General features: G+C 37.7%; 1 protein-coding gene across 1 annotated transcript in view; it reads left to right on the forward strand.

Moving 5' to 3' along the window:
* The window catches only part of LOC149839643 (Galactose oxidase/kelch repeat superfamily protein), a 28,552-nt gene extending 14,096 nt beyond the window's left edge, over positions 1-14,456 (forward strand). The window contains exons 2-3 of the mRNA XM_090004905.1: positions 6,449-7,014; positions 13,150-14,456. Of these exons, the coding sequence (XP_089861031.1) occupies positions 6,449-7,014; positions 13,150-13,702 (1,119 nt within the window). The 3' untranslated portion in view covers positions 13,703-14,456. The remainder of the gene's footprint in view (positions 1-6,448; positions 7,015-13,149) is intronic.
* Positions 14,457-16,044: the final 1,588 nt, after the last annotated feature.

Below are 16,044 nucleotides of genomic sequence, written 5' to 3' on the forward strand. Positions count from 1 at the left end.
TTAACTGAAAGTAGGTTGTAGAAGGTGTTCTGTTCTGATTGTTCTTTGACTTTTAGTGGGTGTTTGGGTGCACCCACTTACCCAGATAAACGGGATAAGATGGGAAATCACATTGATATCTATAATGGAAGTTCCCACCTTCTCCCATTTATCTGGGTAAGTGGGTGCACCCAAACACCCCCTTATCCCGTGAAACACGCCATAAGAATTAACTGAAAGTAGGTTTTAGAAGGTGTTCTGTTCTGATTGTTCTTTGACTTTTAGTGGGTGTTTGGGTGCACCCACTTACCCAGATAAATGGGATAAGATGGGAAATCACATTGATATCTATAATGGAAGTTCCCACCTTCTCCCATTTATCTGGGTAAGTGGGTGCACCCAAACACCCCCTTAGCTTTTCATGGTATTTTTGTTACAGGAAATCTTTTTAAACCATTTTTACCCTTTATTTTAAATGCTTTGATTTCAATGTATGATGTGTCGTCTGGTGAATATTAGAAGCTTTTGGTAGTTAAAGGCTGACCAATGACATGGAAATCCAAGATATATAGCAAGTTAAATGAGAGATGAGAGTGTAATGAAGTATGCAGAAGAATTCAAGAATGCCAAAGCATTCACAATGTCCAACACGGACAAATGAAACAAGCATAAGAGAGAAAATCCACCAAGAGATATACGAAGGGCCTTATAATAAGGCTACACACATAAAAGAATATTTCTTTTATTGAAGAGGAGCTCTCTAAGAGCCATGCCACATACAAGGGGGGTTCCCCCTATTTATAAGAAAAGGAGACCAAAGGGGCTCCCAATAGAGTCGTTGGGGGCCCCAACGATTCCATTGTGGGGCCCCTTTTGGTATCCCAAAAAGTATTTTAAAAATAACAAAACAAAAATTAAAAAACAGGAAAATAAAAGAAATAAAACAAGTACCCCTATTGGGTACTTGTGAAAAGACCATAATACCCCTATCGGGTATTATGGTAAATACATCTATATTTATATATATATAGATGTATTATTACATATGTCTTAACACCCCCCCTCAAACTTTACGGGGAAATGACCGAAAGTTTGCCAAGAAGGAACAAGAAGCGAGGAGCAGACAGGGCTTTGGTAAAAAAATCTGCAAGTTGATATTCTGAAGTGACATATGGCAGTGTAACTGTCCCACGAAGATATTCATCACGTACATAGTGACAGTCCATTTCAATATGCTTAGTCCTCTCATGAAAGGTGTGGTTGCTGGCAATGTAGATGGCACTTTTGTTGTCGCAACAAAGCTTCGAAGCACCGGTAATTTCGACTCCCATATCTTGAAGAAGACTTTGAAGCCACACAAGCTCCATTGTAGTAGTTGCCATAGCCCTGTATTCTGCTTCAGTAGAAGACAATGAGACTTTCTGCTGTTTCTTGCACCTCAAAGCAATTAGCGAATCTCCTAGGAAAACACAAAAGCCAGTAGTTGAGATTCGATCATTTGGGTTTCCTCCCCAGTCAGCATCAGTATAAGCCAGTAAGTCTAAGGAAGAGAGTGAGGATACGAATAGCCCTTTAGTCAAAGTATTTTTGATGTATCGAATGATCCGGAGCACAACACTCATATGCACAGATGTAGGAGCATGCTGAAATTGGCTTGAAGAGTGCACAACATGAGCAATATCCGGCCTGGTGATAGTCAGATAGGTGAGGGAGCCAATGAGTTGCCTGTAGGGCGTAGGATCATCCAGCAGAACTCCATCCTCCAGTCAAAGTTTAGCATTGATAACCTCGGGAGTCTCCACCTTTTTGTCATCTGAAATCCCAGATTTGGAACATATGTCTGCAGCAAGCTTCATCTGTGACAATATATACCCTCGAGGAGAGTCTGCTACTTCTATACCAAGAAAGTACCTGAGAAAACCCAGATCAGACATATCAAAATTATGTTTTAACATATTTTTAACATTAAGAATACCACTTTCATCATTGCCAGTGATGATCATATCATCAACATAAAACAGAAGGATGATGATACTATTACCTGCACGTTTAACAAAAAGAGCAGTGTCAGTATAACATGAACGAAATCCCAATTTTAACATGATAGCACTAAATCTATCATACCAAGCCTTAGGGGCTTGTTTAAGACCATATAAAGCTTTTAATAACCGAAGAGTTTGACCTTGGTTAACATTAATTCCCGGCGGAGGGTCCATATATACTTCTTCATTCAACTGACCATTAAGAAAGGCATTCTTAACATCTAATTGAAATATAGGCCATTTCTTAGATGATGCTACCGCTATTAGAGTTCTAACGCTTGTCATGCGAGCCACGAGGGCAAAAGTCTCCTCATAATCGATGCCATATTCTTGTGAATATCCCTTAGCAACTAATCTAGCTTTATAACATTCTAGGGAACCATCACTTTTTGTTTTGACTTTGTAGACCCATCGACATCCTATAGCTTTTTTATTTGGAGGAAGGTGAACTATTTCCCAAGTTTTAGCCTTATTTAAAGCATCTAGTTCAACTTTCATTGCTTCAACCCAATGAGGAATATTTTTTGCTTGATTATAGTGGGAAGGTTCATAGTAAGAATGCAAGGCAATTAGACAAGCTCTATATTTAGGTGAGAGAGTTTCATATGAGACAAACCTATTAGGTGGAATTGATTCTCTAGAAGAACGCCTAAGGGAGGTTTCTTCTAGGGGTTCATTAAGCCGCAAGAATTTTTCTAAAGCACTAATAGGTTGTGCTTCCTCACGCCGAGTGTATACTTGGAGATTGTCACCATTAGTTGGTGATACACCATTATCATGAGAATCATGAGTATTTTCTAAAACTTCCGGATGACTCAAAAGGTCATCATTTGAGTCTTCTAAAAGATCATTGATAAACATATAATCAATTTCATTTGGTTTTTCCAAAATTTCAAATCCATTTTCATCTTCTAAAAAGGTCACATCTTTGGAGACAAATAATTTATTGTTCTTATAGTCAAAGCATCTATAGCCCTTTTGATTTTCATCATATCCTAAAAATACGCATTCTATTGCTTCAGGTGACAATTTATCTCTTTTATGTAAAAGAACAAAGCATTTACACCCAAAAATACGAAGACGATTGTAGTCGGGTGTCATATTGAAATTTTTTTCATAAGGAGAGATATTGTTCAATTTTGAAGATGACATCCTATTGATTAAATAGGTGGAGGTTAACACGGCTTCGGCCCAAAAACTTTTAGGAATATTTTTAGAAATGAGTAAGGATCTAGTGGTTTCTAAAATATGTCTATGTTTTCTTTTCGCTAGACCGTTTTGTTGAGGAGTTCTTGGGCAAGATTTTTGATGACAAATGCCATGTTGTTTTAGATATGATTGAAAATCATTTGATAAGTACTCTCCACCCGAATCAGATCTAAGAATGGATATTTGACTTTGAAATTGATTTTGAACTTTTGCATGAAATTCTTTGAAGAAGTTAAAAACTTCCGATTTAAAGTTAAGAAAATAAATCCATACATATCTAGTATAATCATCAATAAAAGTAACATAATACGAATAACCACCTTTGGATAGAACCGGAGATGGTCCCCATACATCGGAATGCACCAATTCAAAAGGTCTTGTTGTCACAAAGGTTCTAATAGGAAAAGGAGTAGACTTCATTTTTCCAAAAATGCAATCTTTGCAATTGATATCTTTTTCTTTACAAAACTTGTTTCCAAAAGGAAAAAGATACATTTTAGAGTAACTTGGATGTCCAAGCCTTTTATGCCAAGTTTCAATATTTTTGTCTTGGACATAAGTACAAAATGAGGTATTTGGAAGTATTAAGTTATCCATAAAATAAAGGTCTCCCTTCCTATGGCCTTGCCCAATCCGCTTCCCGGACCGGAGATCCTGCACAAAGCACCCTTGGGATGAGAAAGATATTTCACATCCATGGTCGGCTATTTGAGAAACGGAAAAGAGGTTGAGATTTAATTTAGGAACTATTCTAACTTTTGGAATAAGAAAATTTTGAACATTTTTAGAATCAAGAGTTCCAATACCATTTATTTTGAGAAAAGTTCCATCGGCCGTAGAGACACAAGATGTTTTTGAATTGGTGTGCACATTGGTTAATGCATTTTCATGAGGAGTCATGTGAAAAGAGGCTCTGGAATCTAAAATCCAAGAGTACGTACCGGGAGGTGATGATGAGGCAATGGCGGCACTGGAGGTGGAAGAAGTGACCTTTAAAATTTGTTGAAGAGCCAAGGAGATTTGCCCAAGAGTATCTTTGAGATCCCCGTTCTTGCCGTCATCTTCTTTGGTGGTGGATTCTTCAACGGAAGCCACCTTTGGCTTGAATGCCCCATTTAGCTTTGGGCAAACGGGTTTAATATGTCCTGGCTCATAACAATGATGACATATAATCATTTTTCTTCCACCACTCCCTTGCTTACCAAAATGAGGTGTTTCGTATGTTTTAACATGATTGCCGGGTTTAGATACGGCAAGAACTTCTATGCTTTTACCCATGCTATGCCTAGTCTCTTCTTGAGTAATCTCGGCAATAGCCTCTTCTAAGGGAGGAAACGTAGATCTATGGAGAAGTGAGGATCTAACTTGTTCAAATTCGGGACGAAGCCCAAATAAAAATTGAAACAATCTATCTTGTTCCATTTGTTTTTGTCTTAGTACCACATCCTCCATAGCCACCCATTTAGGCTCTAAAAGAGCCAATTCATCCCACAAAGGATTTAGAGCACTATAATAATCTTGTATGCTCATGTCACCTTGTTTTGTGGTTCTTACTTTTTCTTGCAAAAAATAAGCTCTTGCAAGATCCTTTTGGGTAAACATACCCTTCATAAAAAACCAAGCTTCATTTGCCCGGCGGAATTTTGCAATATTTGCACATACCTTGAGTTCGACATTATTCATAAACCATGCTAGGATTTTTGCATGGTTGCTCTCCCAATCTTCCATTTGGTGATTATAATCTTCAATGGCCTTGAGACGAGCATCGCCTTCAAGTGCTTTCTCTTGATCTCCTTCCATCTTTGTGAGCTTAAGTTGGGGTTCCGGAACGGTTCCCATTACATAACCCCAAAGCTTCTTGCCTTTGAGATTATTCTCCATTGCGGATGCCCACATCATGTAATTTTTCCATTGAGTTTGAATGATAGATCGATCTTGACTTCCATTGCTAAAAAATGAAGATGTGAGAAAGAAAGGAAGTATAGAGAGACACGATTTTACCTTAGAAGATCGTATGGCTCTGATACCATGTAATGAAGTATGCGGAAGAATTCAAGAATGCCAAAGCATTCACAATGTCCAACACGGACAAATGAAACAAGCATAAGAGAGAAAATCCACCAAGGGATATACGAAGGGCCTTATAATAAGGCTACACGCATAAAAGAATATTTCTTTTATTGAAGAGGAGCTCTCTAAGAGCCATGCCACATACAAGGGGGGTTCCCCCTATTTATAAGAAAAGGAGACCAAAGGGGCTCCCAATAGAGTCGTTGGGAGCCCCCAACGGTCACAATTGTGACCGTTGGGGGCCCCAACGATTCCATTGTGGGGCCCCTTTTGGTATCCCAAAAAGTATTTTAAAAATAAAAAAACAAAAATTAAAAAACAGGAAAATAAAAGAAATAAAACAAATACCCCTATTGGGTACTTGTGAAAAGACCATAATACCCCTATCGGGTATTATGGTAAATACATCTATATTTATATATATATATAGATGTATTATTACATATGTCTTAACAGAGAGTTGTGCTTGGCATTTCATTGTTACAAAAGAAGCGACTGCCTCAAAGTGAGGCATAGACTCGCCCCAAGGCATGCCCTTGTGACTTTGAAGCACATGCCTTTCGGAGGTTTACGCCTCACCCTCGCACCTTGAGGCATGAAGGTTACACCTCGCCTTGAGGTGCACGCTTCACGCCTCAAGGCACACACTTCAACAACATTGGGTTGCATCCTAAGGCTGATGATGGTAAAGATATGATCCTCTCTCTCTACACAAATTTTTTTCTTGTCAATTTAGATCTAAATAATAGGGTGAGCAAGTGTTTACTTTAAACTCTAATGCATGTAGAACATCTTCTGTTTGACAGCAAATGAAACGTAATGCTAGAAATTGTTTCAACATACTTTTTCTATCCGTGAAACTCATAAGTCATAACCTTGCTAGGTTTAGTAACACATGCCCATGTACACATAAGGGTCCCACTTCCTCTCCAGGCTACCATCTACTAAATATTGATTTTGTATTTGAGTGATAAGCCCTACAAGTTTGGTTTGAGTTGATACTACTGCTTTTATCTGCTGTCTTGGTGGTTACTGTAAAAACAAATTGAATGCCAATAATTATTTAAAGGCAATAAATTGAATTAGCCATCATGGCATTTTGTGAGTTTCATGTTTGGTACTTGACTTCCTAAGCCTTTTCTCTGCAGGGTTTTATAGCTATAATTCCTGGATTGCCAGATGATGTTGCTTTGCTATGTCTTGCAATGATACCACATGGGTATCATGGACTGTTGGAAAGTGTCTGCAAGAGATGGAGAGAAGTTGTGGGAAGCTTGGACTATTCTTCCTTGAAAGCTAAAAATGGTTGGTGTGGTGATTGGTTGTTTGTTTTGACTGAAGAACAGACTGCTATCCAATGGAATGCATACGATCCAGAAGCCAATCGATGGCATCCTCTACCTAGGATCCCTACGAATAATCCAGACCTTAACCATTATGGTTTTCAATGCGTTAGCGTGTGCAAGAGATTTCTTGTTATTGGTGGGTATTATGCTTCAAGAGATCCTTCCCACTCAATGAAGTTTTCAGCAACAAAAGATGTTTTACAGTTTGATCCATTTAAGAAGCAATGGAGTAGAGTTGCCAGCATGCAAAAGGCAAGGTCCAATTTTTCATGTGCCGTTATTGATAATAAAGTGTATGTTGCTGGAGGACGCAGTGGGAGCTCTAGTAGCCTTCAACATGCTGAAGTCTATGATCCTTTGGTGGATAGGTTGGTTTTAATTAGTTAATTCTATCATTTCAGTTTTCTCATTTTCGTAGTATGAATAAATGGTCTGGTCAGTGTGAACATACTCAATTCAAAACATGCATAGGATATGGTTATGAGGTAAACCTAAATATTTTACTGCCTACTGTTCTGTTAATAATATAACCTGTTTCTGTATATTTCTTCTTGTGAGAAAAGGAAGTGTCTGAACACTGTTATTTCATGGATTGGACACCCAAAAATGGCTCAATCTATCTTCTTTTAATTTCTTTCTGACACCTTCTCATGCTTGTACTTTTGGATTTCTATCTTAAGAGAACTTTTTGTAAAAAGAAAAACCTGTTTCTACTGCAGTCTATGCTGGAAGCTTCTGTTTGATTTTCTAGCTAACTTTGTTTTCATCATTAGATTACCTGAAATATCCCAAACTGTGATGACAAGTAAGGTGTTCATTTGGTGTCTGGAAGTTGTACCTATGCTAGTATGCTTGAGGGTTCTCTGAGCTGTTCCACTTTAACTTTTCACCATAATACTCACACTCCTATTCAATTTGGGGTTTCATCATAATGCTTCCTGTTCGAAGTTTTCTTTCCCTGCTGGTTGTTTCGTTTGTTGAACATCACTATTGCCAGCAAAAGTGCTCCATTTTGTAGCTATACATTTTAGCATATGTGCAGATTATAGATAGATATATCATAGCAGCTAATGTATTATATGGATGTTGTTTCTGTAAAGTTTACCTCTGCCAAACCATGCCTTGCATTAATAGACAGGAGAGAGGAAGTCTAGGGAATAAGGGAGAAAATAGGTGCAGCAAAGAGATCGTCCTCTATTGAGATTGTGAGGGCACAACCATTATGTATTAGCATAAAAAGAAGTATTTTGACTTGGTCAAAGACTCCTGACCAGTGTTGTTAAAAACGCGCCTCAAGGCGCAAAAAGCGCACCTCGCCTCGAGGCGAGGCCCTTTTCGCCTTGAGGCGCACTTAAAAAGCGCAACAGCCTCAAGGCGTACACCTCATGCGCCTTGAGGCGTACGCCTTGAGGCGAGGCGCGCCTCAAAGTGAGGCGCGCATTAAAAGTCGGATGGCCCGGACCCGAGTTCGACCCGGATCTGGGCCCATATTCTCGAAAGATCGAGAACCTGTGTCTTTAAAAAAGACACAGGCGCTTCGGGGCGAGGAAAAGCCCTCGCCCCTTCTCTCTCCACTCCATCCCCTCTCGTCCACCGCCACTGCTATCGCCGGCCACCACTCGCCGCCGGCCACCACCCGTCGCCGATCATCGCATCTTCCACCTTCTTCTTTCCTCTGATGAGATACCAGATGTCAAGTTCCAGGAGCTGGTCGACGCCATCGCGCCCGAGCTAGGCAGGCAGGACGAGTTGCTCCGACTCTTCAGGGCCTTCGACCAGGACGGCAACGGCTACATCATCGCTGCCGAGCTGGCTCGGTCGATGGCCAAGATGGGCCACGCGCTCACCCTGCGGGAGCTCACCGAGATGATTCGGGAGGCCGACTCCGACGGCGACGGTGTCATCAGCTTCCCCGAGTTCGCGTGCGTGATGACCAAGTCCTCCGCCCTCACCGATTCCCAACCCTGAACTCAAACCGAAAAAAAGATGGATTTTTGTGGGGACCGTTTATCTGGACAGTGAAGATCTACCGATCAATTCAATGGGTCTGATGATCATATCATCGCATGATGATCTGATTGCCTAACAAGAAGAGGGCATTTGATGATCTGAGCTCAGTGCATCAGCACTCATGTCGTCAAAATGAAATGGTTTGGGGGAACTTCCTGTTCTTTTTTGGGCAGTTACATTCTCATTATTTTTGAGTGGTGAAACACTATTAAAACTACATGTCATGACCAACTGCTTAAGCCTTTGTTTGGGAGCCAGATTTGAGAGGGGGAGATGGTGATTCACTGAACCTCCTACTCCCACTGCTCTTTGGGAGCCTGGATTTAGGATGGTCTCCCATCTCTCTGTTTCAATTACATTCTCACGAAGATGTAGTTGTCAACTCAACTTGTATCCCGCGTCTTCATTTCCACTCCAACATGGGCTCCCAAACAAGTTTTGCCTCAGCCATGGCCCCATGGGGTGGGGCTTAATTCCAAGAATATTAGTAATAGAAGAAATTCATGAATCCATATATATGCAGGTGATTGATTATATCGTGCTTATGACCTTGTGCTGTACACTACATTTTCAACTGTCATATTTTCAACTCACTTTTCTTATCATCGTGCATGTGCTGGTCGGTGGCAATTTAAATAAGTTTGAACAATGCATCAATTTTAGAAAATTGCTTCTTAATTACAAAAATCCGACGAAAGATTGATGTTTAAATTATTCCTTGACATCAATAAAGCATTTCTTATTTATTTATAATTTTAGATCATTTTTATAGTTTTTTTTAAGTTAAAAAAAAATTTTTTTTGAGGCTTACGCTTTGCGCCTCGAGGCTTACGCCTCGCCTCAGATTTTGGTGGAGCGCCTCGCTACGCCTCAACGCTTTTCACAACACTGCTCCTGACAATCTAAAAATGATGGCTTTTGAAAGTTCTTTCACTTTGATTTTTATGAAGTGAATCAATCTAATTGGATAAGTCTTTTTGATATTTCATTGGAGAGTTGTGAGACAAACTTTGCATAAGACCTATTTTATCGACAGGTTTTAATTTATCACTACTTGAACTACTTCAATGGCTTGGTTAGTTATCTGGAATTTGCGGTTGTTATATTTCTTGACGGTAGCTATGTGTAATGGTCAAACACGATCATTTTCTTCTCAAGACTTCTGCCCTCTCCTCTTGTAAAGTTAAAAAAAAAAGTATGGGTCTATTCTTAATCAATTGACCATGCTAAGCACATCTATGGTGTCTGATTGATCAATTAGATTGTGTGTGCACACAGTTGTAGCAAATGTATAGGTAAGATTTATGTTAATATAAAAACAAATAAAATTAATAAATATATGAAAATAAATATACATCTAAAATAAAACAATTCTCCTTAAAATAAGGTATATGGAAAATGTTAAAGATAACAACCAACCTTTTATCACTTGTGGTTGAGGAAGAAAGGTCTAAAAGATTAACCAAGCATCTTGTGAACATTTGAAAGGAAGAAAAAGAAAAAGAAAAATTAGGTCAATTTTAGAGCATTTTTATGGCAAAAAATGTAAAAAAAACTGCATACCGTTGATTGTATTAGATATGAGTGAGTTGAGAGGCATATGAGTTGAGCAGAAGATGATATAGATGTTGGTATGGGACTGCAGAATCAATAGTTTTGAGGGGATGAATAGCTTTTCATACCCTCTATTTATGGATTGACCCTGCAAGACCAGCCAACTGCCCTCTAATAATAGCCACTTTATGTCATGCATGAAACGGTTTGGGTTACCAAGAAATGAAATAGTTTTTTTTTTTGAAAAATATACCAAGAAATGAACAGGTAAGCTCTTACGTTTTTCAACATAGTGGCTATGCAAGATTTGGCAATTGATGAGAATATTAGAGAGAGAGAGAGAGATTTTGTGTGTTTTGGGTATTGAAAAGTTATGCTCCCACATTGATGAGAACATTAAGGAGAGAGAGGACGATGTGGGAGAGTAGGGTTACAAGGTAATTAAAGAGTTTTTTAGGAAATTACTATATGCCATACAAGTAACTTTTTTGTATTAGCTACATAAAGAATGACCATTTTTTTTTTAATTACACTATTACATGACATGGCAAACATGTCATTTTAAAAGAAGTAATGAAGCATAAAAAAATTTCCACCTATTGCCCTTCTGCTTTTATAAGATTTAGGATATATATATATATATATATATATATATATATATATATATATATATATATATATAGGTACAATAAACATGGTCTTTCATATTTTGTTTCATGTTTTTGATAAATCTAAACCTTCAGATTCCATCCACATGGTCCATTTACTGGGGATTGGCATTTTGATTGTCGAATTCGGGGTTTGGCCCATAATACAAATTGCTCTGTTTTGTGCCCAAAACATATCAGTACCTGTACCCATGTCATACTGTGTTGACAAGGGTACATGAGCCTCTTAAAAGTGCCCATGTTACATAGGAAATAAGCTGCTAATTTAAATAAAGTTGTGAGATGCTAATCTAGTATTGGGATTTTTTTCCTAATTTGTTTTTGAATATGTAATAACTGCAATCTTCTGAATGAAGTAATAAAAGTGTAAAATAAAATTTATTCTATTGTGAATACTGACAATTTTCACAAATACTAGGTTAGTATTGTAAAAAAATTCATTTTCTAATATTTTTACTATCAAAATACTGGTAAAAATAAATAAATTAAAATAAAAAATAAAAAATAAAAAGAAAAACCATATAAAAATAGAAATTGCCTTTTTTCTCTTAAATAGCAGATATAACATAAACATTGTGATGAATTTGCAATATGTTGGTATACATGTTAATATCACGTCATTTTGAAAATATCATGATATTTGGGCCAATGAAAATGGCAACCAAAATATAACCTTTTTTCACGTGTAAAGAGGCCCTATGTAAATGTGTTTGATATATTATTCAAGGTTGTCAGGCTAAGAAGCAAAAGCAGGCAACAATATGGGAAGTGGAAGCGAGAATGATTTTAAAATTATAGAAAGCGAGAAGCAACAAATCGATTTAAAAGCTAAACAGGAGACAAAAAGAAGGTGATCGAATGGAAAGCAAATAAAAATGACTATTCTTAAATTTTATAATATTTTAGTTTAAGAACTAAATATTTATCAAAACCTAAAAGTGATGGTTACTAATTTAGAGAAAGCACATGGAAAGTGAGTAGGAAATGTGAAAGGAAGCACTTGGAAAACATAATAAGAAGCAAAAGAGAACCTTATAGGAAGCCTGTAGGGAAACATAGAGAAAGCGGATGGGAAGCATAGGAGAAGCTTAGGAGAATTGAGAACTCATCAAGTTACGGAAGCAAGGGGTATCGTGCTTGTGAATCGAGTTACTAGGGAACACGCTTCCCACCTATCTAAGAAGCTTTCAGTAACTTCTGGTATTATTAAATACTCTTAAGTGCATGAACTAGACAAATCTGGTTAATAGTATATGCTTGTCAGGTGTACAAGTGTTGTATTTGTATTTTGTACAAACATTGATAAAATTTAGATTCTGAAAGTACCTTTCCATCTCAAAAAAAATAAAGTACTTTTCCAATTGCTCATGGTTGAAGTTTGAACTTTCCCTTGTTGACTAAGAGTAGATGGGTTGGTTGGTAACTGTATTTCTTTCAGCAAAGTTACGTAGTCATCTGAGCCCTGTTGGATATGCATGCGTGTTATTGAATATATTTTTATAGTATGCATAACACTATCCCTTATCTGTGGTATTCTTATACATTATCATGTGCTATGTTTATATTCATATGGTATTATTTTAAACCTGAAAAATCAGTGTACTTGATAATAGCAATAACTTCCTGTCCTTTCCTTTTATATTCACTTCATCTGTATGTGGCTAAACATGATTAATCTGTATATTCATAATAAATGGGGACCGAAAAGCTATTTTTAGTTGTCAGTTCTATCCAGCCAGTGTATGGGTCAAATCTTGTTCTTTCCTGAGCCAGAGTGCATTTCAGGTCGGAGCGACCTCTGACGGATCTTACAGTAATCCATCAGAGGTCACCCTGATGTCATGGCATCACAAACATCATGATTGAACTCTATGTTTTCAGCTGTTCTTTTGCAAACTTTAGATGCTGTTCATCTAGGGCTTCAACAGCTCTGAAAAAAACGTGGGATCCATCTAAGAGATGCAGAGTTCAATCACGGTATTTTGGATGCCATTCATCACATGGATGGATGGCATGTTAGTGTCCTCTGACAGATTACTGTCTGAGGTCTCTCTGACCTGATATGCACATGCACTCCGAGTCACATTGAACTTGCTTTATGTTTGCTCCTCCTACAGTGTTCTATTTGTTATCTTGTTGTAAATAGAATTGACTAGTGTTAACTATTTTTATTCTTTTTTCAGAAAATGAAAACTCCTCATGTTTGTATCATCCGAGCCTCTAATTTATTTATTATGATCTTATATTGTTTAAAATAAATCTGCAAGACAGGTGGGAGGATTTACCACCATTGTTGACCCCCTATGCAGAGTGTTCTGGCGTATCATTTAATGGCAAGCTTTATGTTGTAGGCCGGACAGAGAATGACCCTGTGCTTGCAACAGAAATTTTTGATCCTATAGACCAGAGCTGGCAGTCCATTGGAAACTTTTGGGTCTGCTCAAAGTTGAATCCATTTCCCATGACTATACTAGAGGGTCACTTGTACTCCTTTGACTACTGGAACAGGAATACCATTAATGTCAGAGATGCCATTCTTGAGCAATGGTCCAGCATAGGCTCTATTCCTCATGTCTCCCTTCCTCATCATTCTCGATCACTTGAGCCATTTGACTTTGGTTTCATTGGGTACCGGAAGGAAATGTATATTGTGGGAGGAAAGGTCCTCAAGTGGCAACCATTGGGTTGCAGGAGATATGATGTAGTGAAGCTAGGGCAAGTCAAAGTGTGTAATCTCACTGTCTTGCCATTGACATGGAGGGAAGTGAGGACAATGAGAGGAACTTGTGGCTCTGTGATTGGATGTGCAGTAATGGAAGAATGAAACTTTGTGGAGATTAATGGCAACTAATTGCATTTCTGTTCAGCAAATGCCAAAGCTATGGATGACCATATGGTGGATTTTTTTTTTATCATTTCCAATGAGTAGGAGTTTCTGCACTACAAAAAAGGAGTTTCTGCATTACAAAAAGCAGGAAATTTCTTGGTTCAATCTGTGTGGGTCTTCCATGTTACTACTGCTGGAAAACAGTTGAAAGTGAAAGTAGTTCATTAGTTATGGATGAAAAGCAAATAAACCGTATCTGGAGAAATGCCTTAAATGGAGAGAAGGTTTTAACAGGTGCTCGTGTACATAGTTGAATCTTCAATGTTTACTTTCTCTAATTGATGCATGCCATAGCTAACAAAATATTGAGTGTAAGTTGCTGTTGATTCAGATGCAGACGGTGAAGGTGAAAATCTAAGTGCATATAACAGATGCATTTTTAAAGAAAGCAGTACAACAACTGGATCTAATTCTCAGGTTTGAGCCAATCCATCTTGCTAGCTGCAAGTTCACCTGCAGCACGATAGTTTACCCATGTAATACTTAGCTTGATGAGTTCCAAAACTTTTGACCAACTGGGGCTCCGCATGTCGGGCAGAAGCAGTTAGTGCACGTCACCTTGTGTTGGGACGTTGCAAGTCCGAACCCCAAATGGTATGGTTTTATAACTGGTAGGGGTCTGCCTAACTCCAGCTTTCTCTGTTGAAAAAAAAGAGTTCCAAAACTTTTGAAGCTCTTTATGCTCTATTTTAATGGTAAATTCTGTTTGTAATGTGACTATTGTCTCAACGTAAGGCCTAAAAGCTTTACTTTTGGTTGGCGTGTTTAGATCTGTATGATACCGATCTTATTGTATGTGTGCTGAATCATTTATAGACTTGAGACTTGGGAATGGTGTTCTATGCGAGGGACCCTTTGTGCTTTTTAGACCGTAATAGACATGCCTAGTACTAGTCCAACGAAAGACATCTGAGAAACTCAGGTCAAGATCGTTTGGTAGTTCAGTCTCGAGGGCTTAAATTCATGCATCCATTTACAAAATATGTCCAGATTTTATTGCCCCTCTCTCTCTCTTTCTCTCCAAGACGTATGAGGATGTCATTGGCACTTATTTTTTCCTTATGGTTAATAATTTGTTAATAATGATGGGAGAAGCATGGGATGAGGTTCTTTTCTTTGAGAATAATAGTGAACGCTAGGAAAAGAATTGTGTGAGGGTGATCGTTCTCTTTTCCATTCTAATTTACCACTTTGTTTGCATTATAAGTTTGATTGTTACATATGAAATAACCGTACTGTCCCTTAAAAAACTTGAAAAAACAGAGGCTATCATAAGAAACACAGCCACTCAAGTCCCAGACAAGATTAACCCTCTCTCTCTGTCTCACACATTGGAAAATGGTCTAACTGTCCTTGCAAAATGGCACACCTTAAATACCTAACAATTTGGCAAAATACCTTGCATATTCAAAATTTTGATTCTCAACTGTTTTAAGATATTTTTACCCTTTCACAAATATAACACAACTTTCACAACTCTTGTGAATGTTCCCAAAATGTGTGAACTTTCTTGAAAACAACTTTAAAAAAATGACTCAAACAAGAGGACATTTACAAATGCAGTATGACCTTCGCAACTCATGACTGTGAATATCCATAAAATGTGGGGACCTCCATTTACTAAATATTCTCACATTTTCATTTATTAAATATTCTCACATTTACAAATATCCTCTTGCATGTGCTCTTTTCATCGCATGAGAAAGTCAAGACATTTGCAAATGTGAGAGCATTTAGTTAAAAGAGGCCGACACATTTTGGGGACTTTCGCAACTCATGGTTATGAATGTCCTCCAAATGTGCAAACTTTCTTTTACTAAAATCACATAAGGGACACAAGCAGGAGGAGAACATTCATAGCGAGGACATTCATGTGTAAATGTCAGGATATTCGCAAATATGAGTGTGTTTAATAAAAGGAGGTTCCTATATTTTAGAGACATTTGCAACCATGAGTTGTAAAGGTCGTACTGTATTTTCAAATATCCTCCTACTTGTGTCATTTTTTTTTTACCAAAGGTTTGTACATTTTGGGGACATTCGCAAGAGTTGCAAAAGTCATGCTATATTTGTGGAGGGGTAAAAATATTCTAAAAAAATCAAAATTTAAGATATGCGAGAGATTTTGTCAAATTGCTAGGTATTTTGAGAAGTGATCCATTTTGTAAGGATAATATGGTTATTTTTTACACACACACACACACACATATATATATATATATATATATATATATATATATATATATATATATATATATATATATATATATATATATATA

Source organism: Nuphar pumila, chromosome 4, assembly GCF_984573655.1.
Source record: "Nuphar pumila chromosome 4, dmNupPumi1.hap1.1, whole genome shotgun sequence".
NCBI lineage: Eukaryota > Viridiplantae > Streptophyta > Magnoliopsida > Nymphaeales > Nymphaeaceae > Nuphar > Nuphar pumila.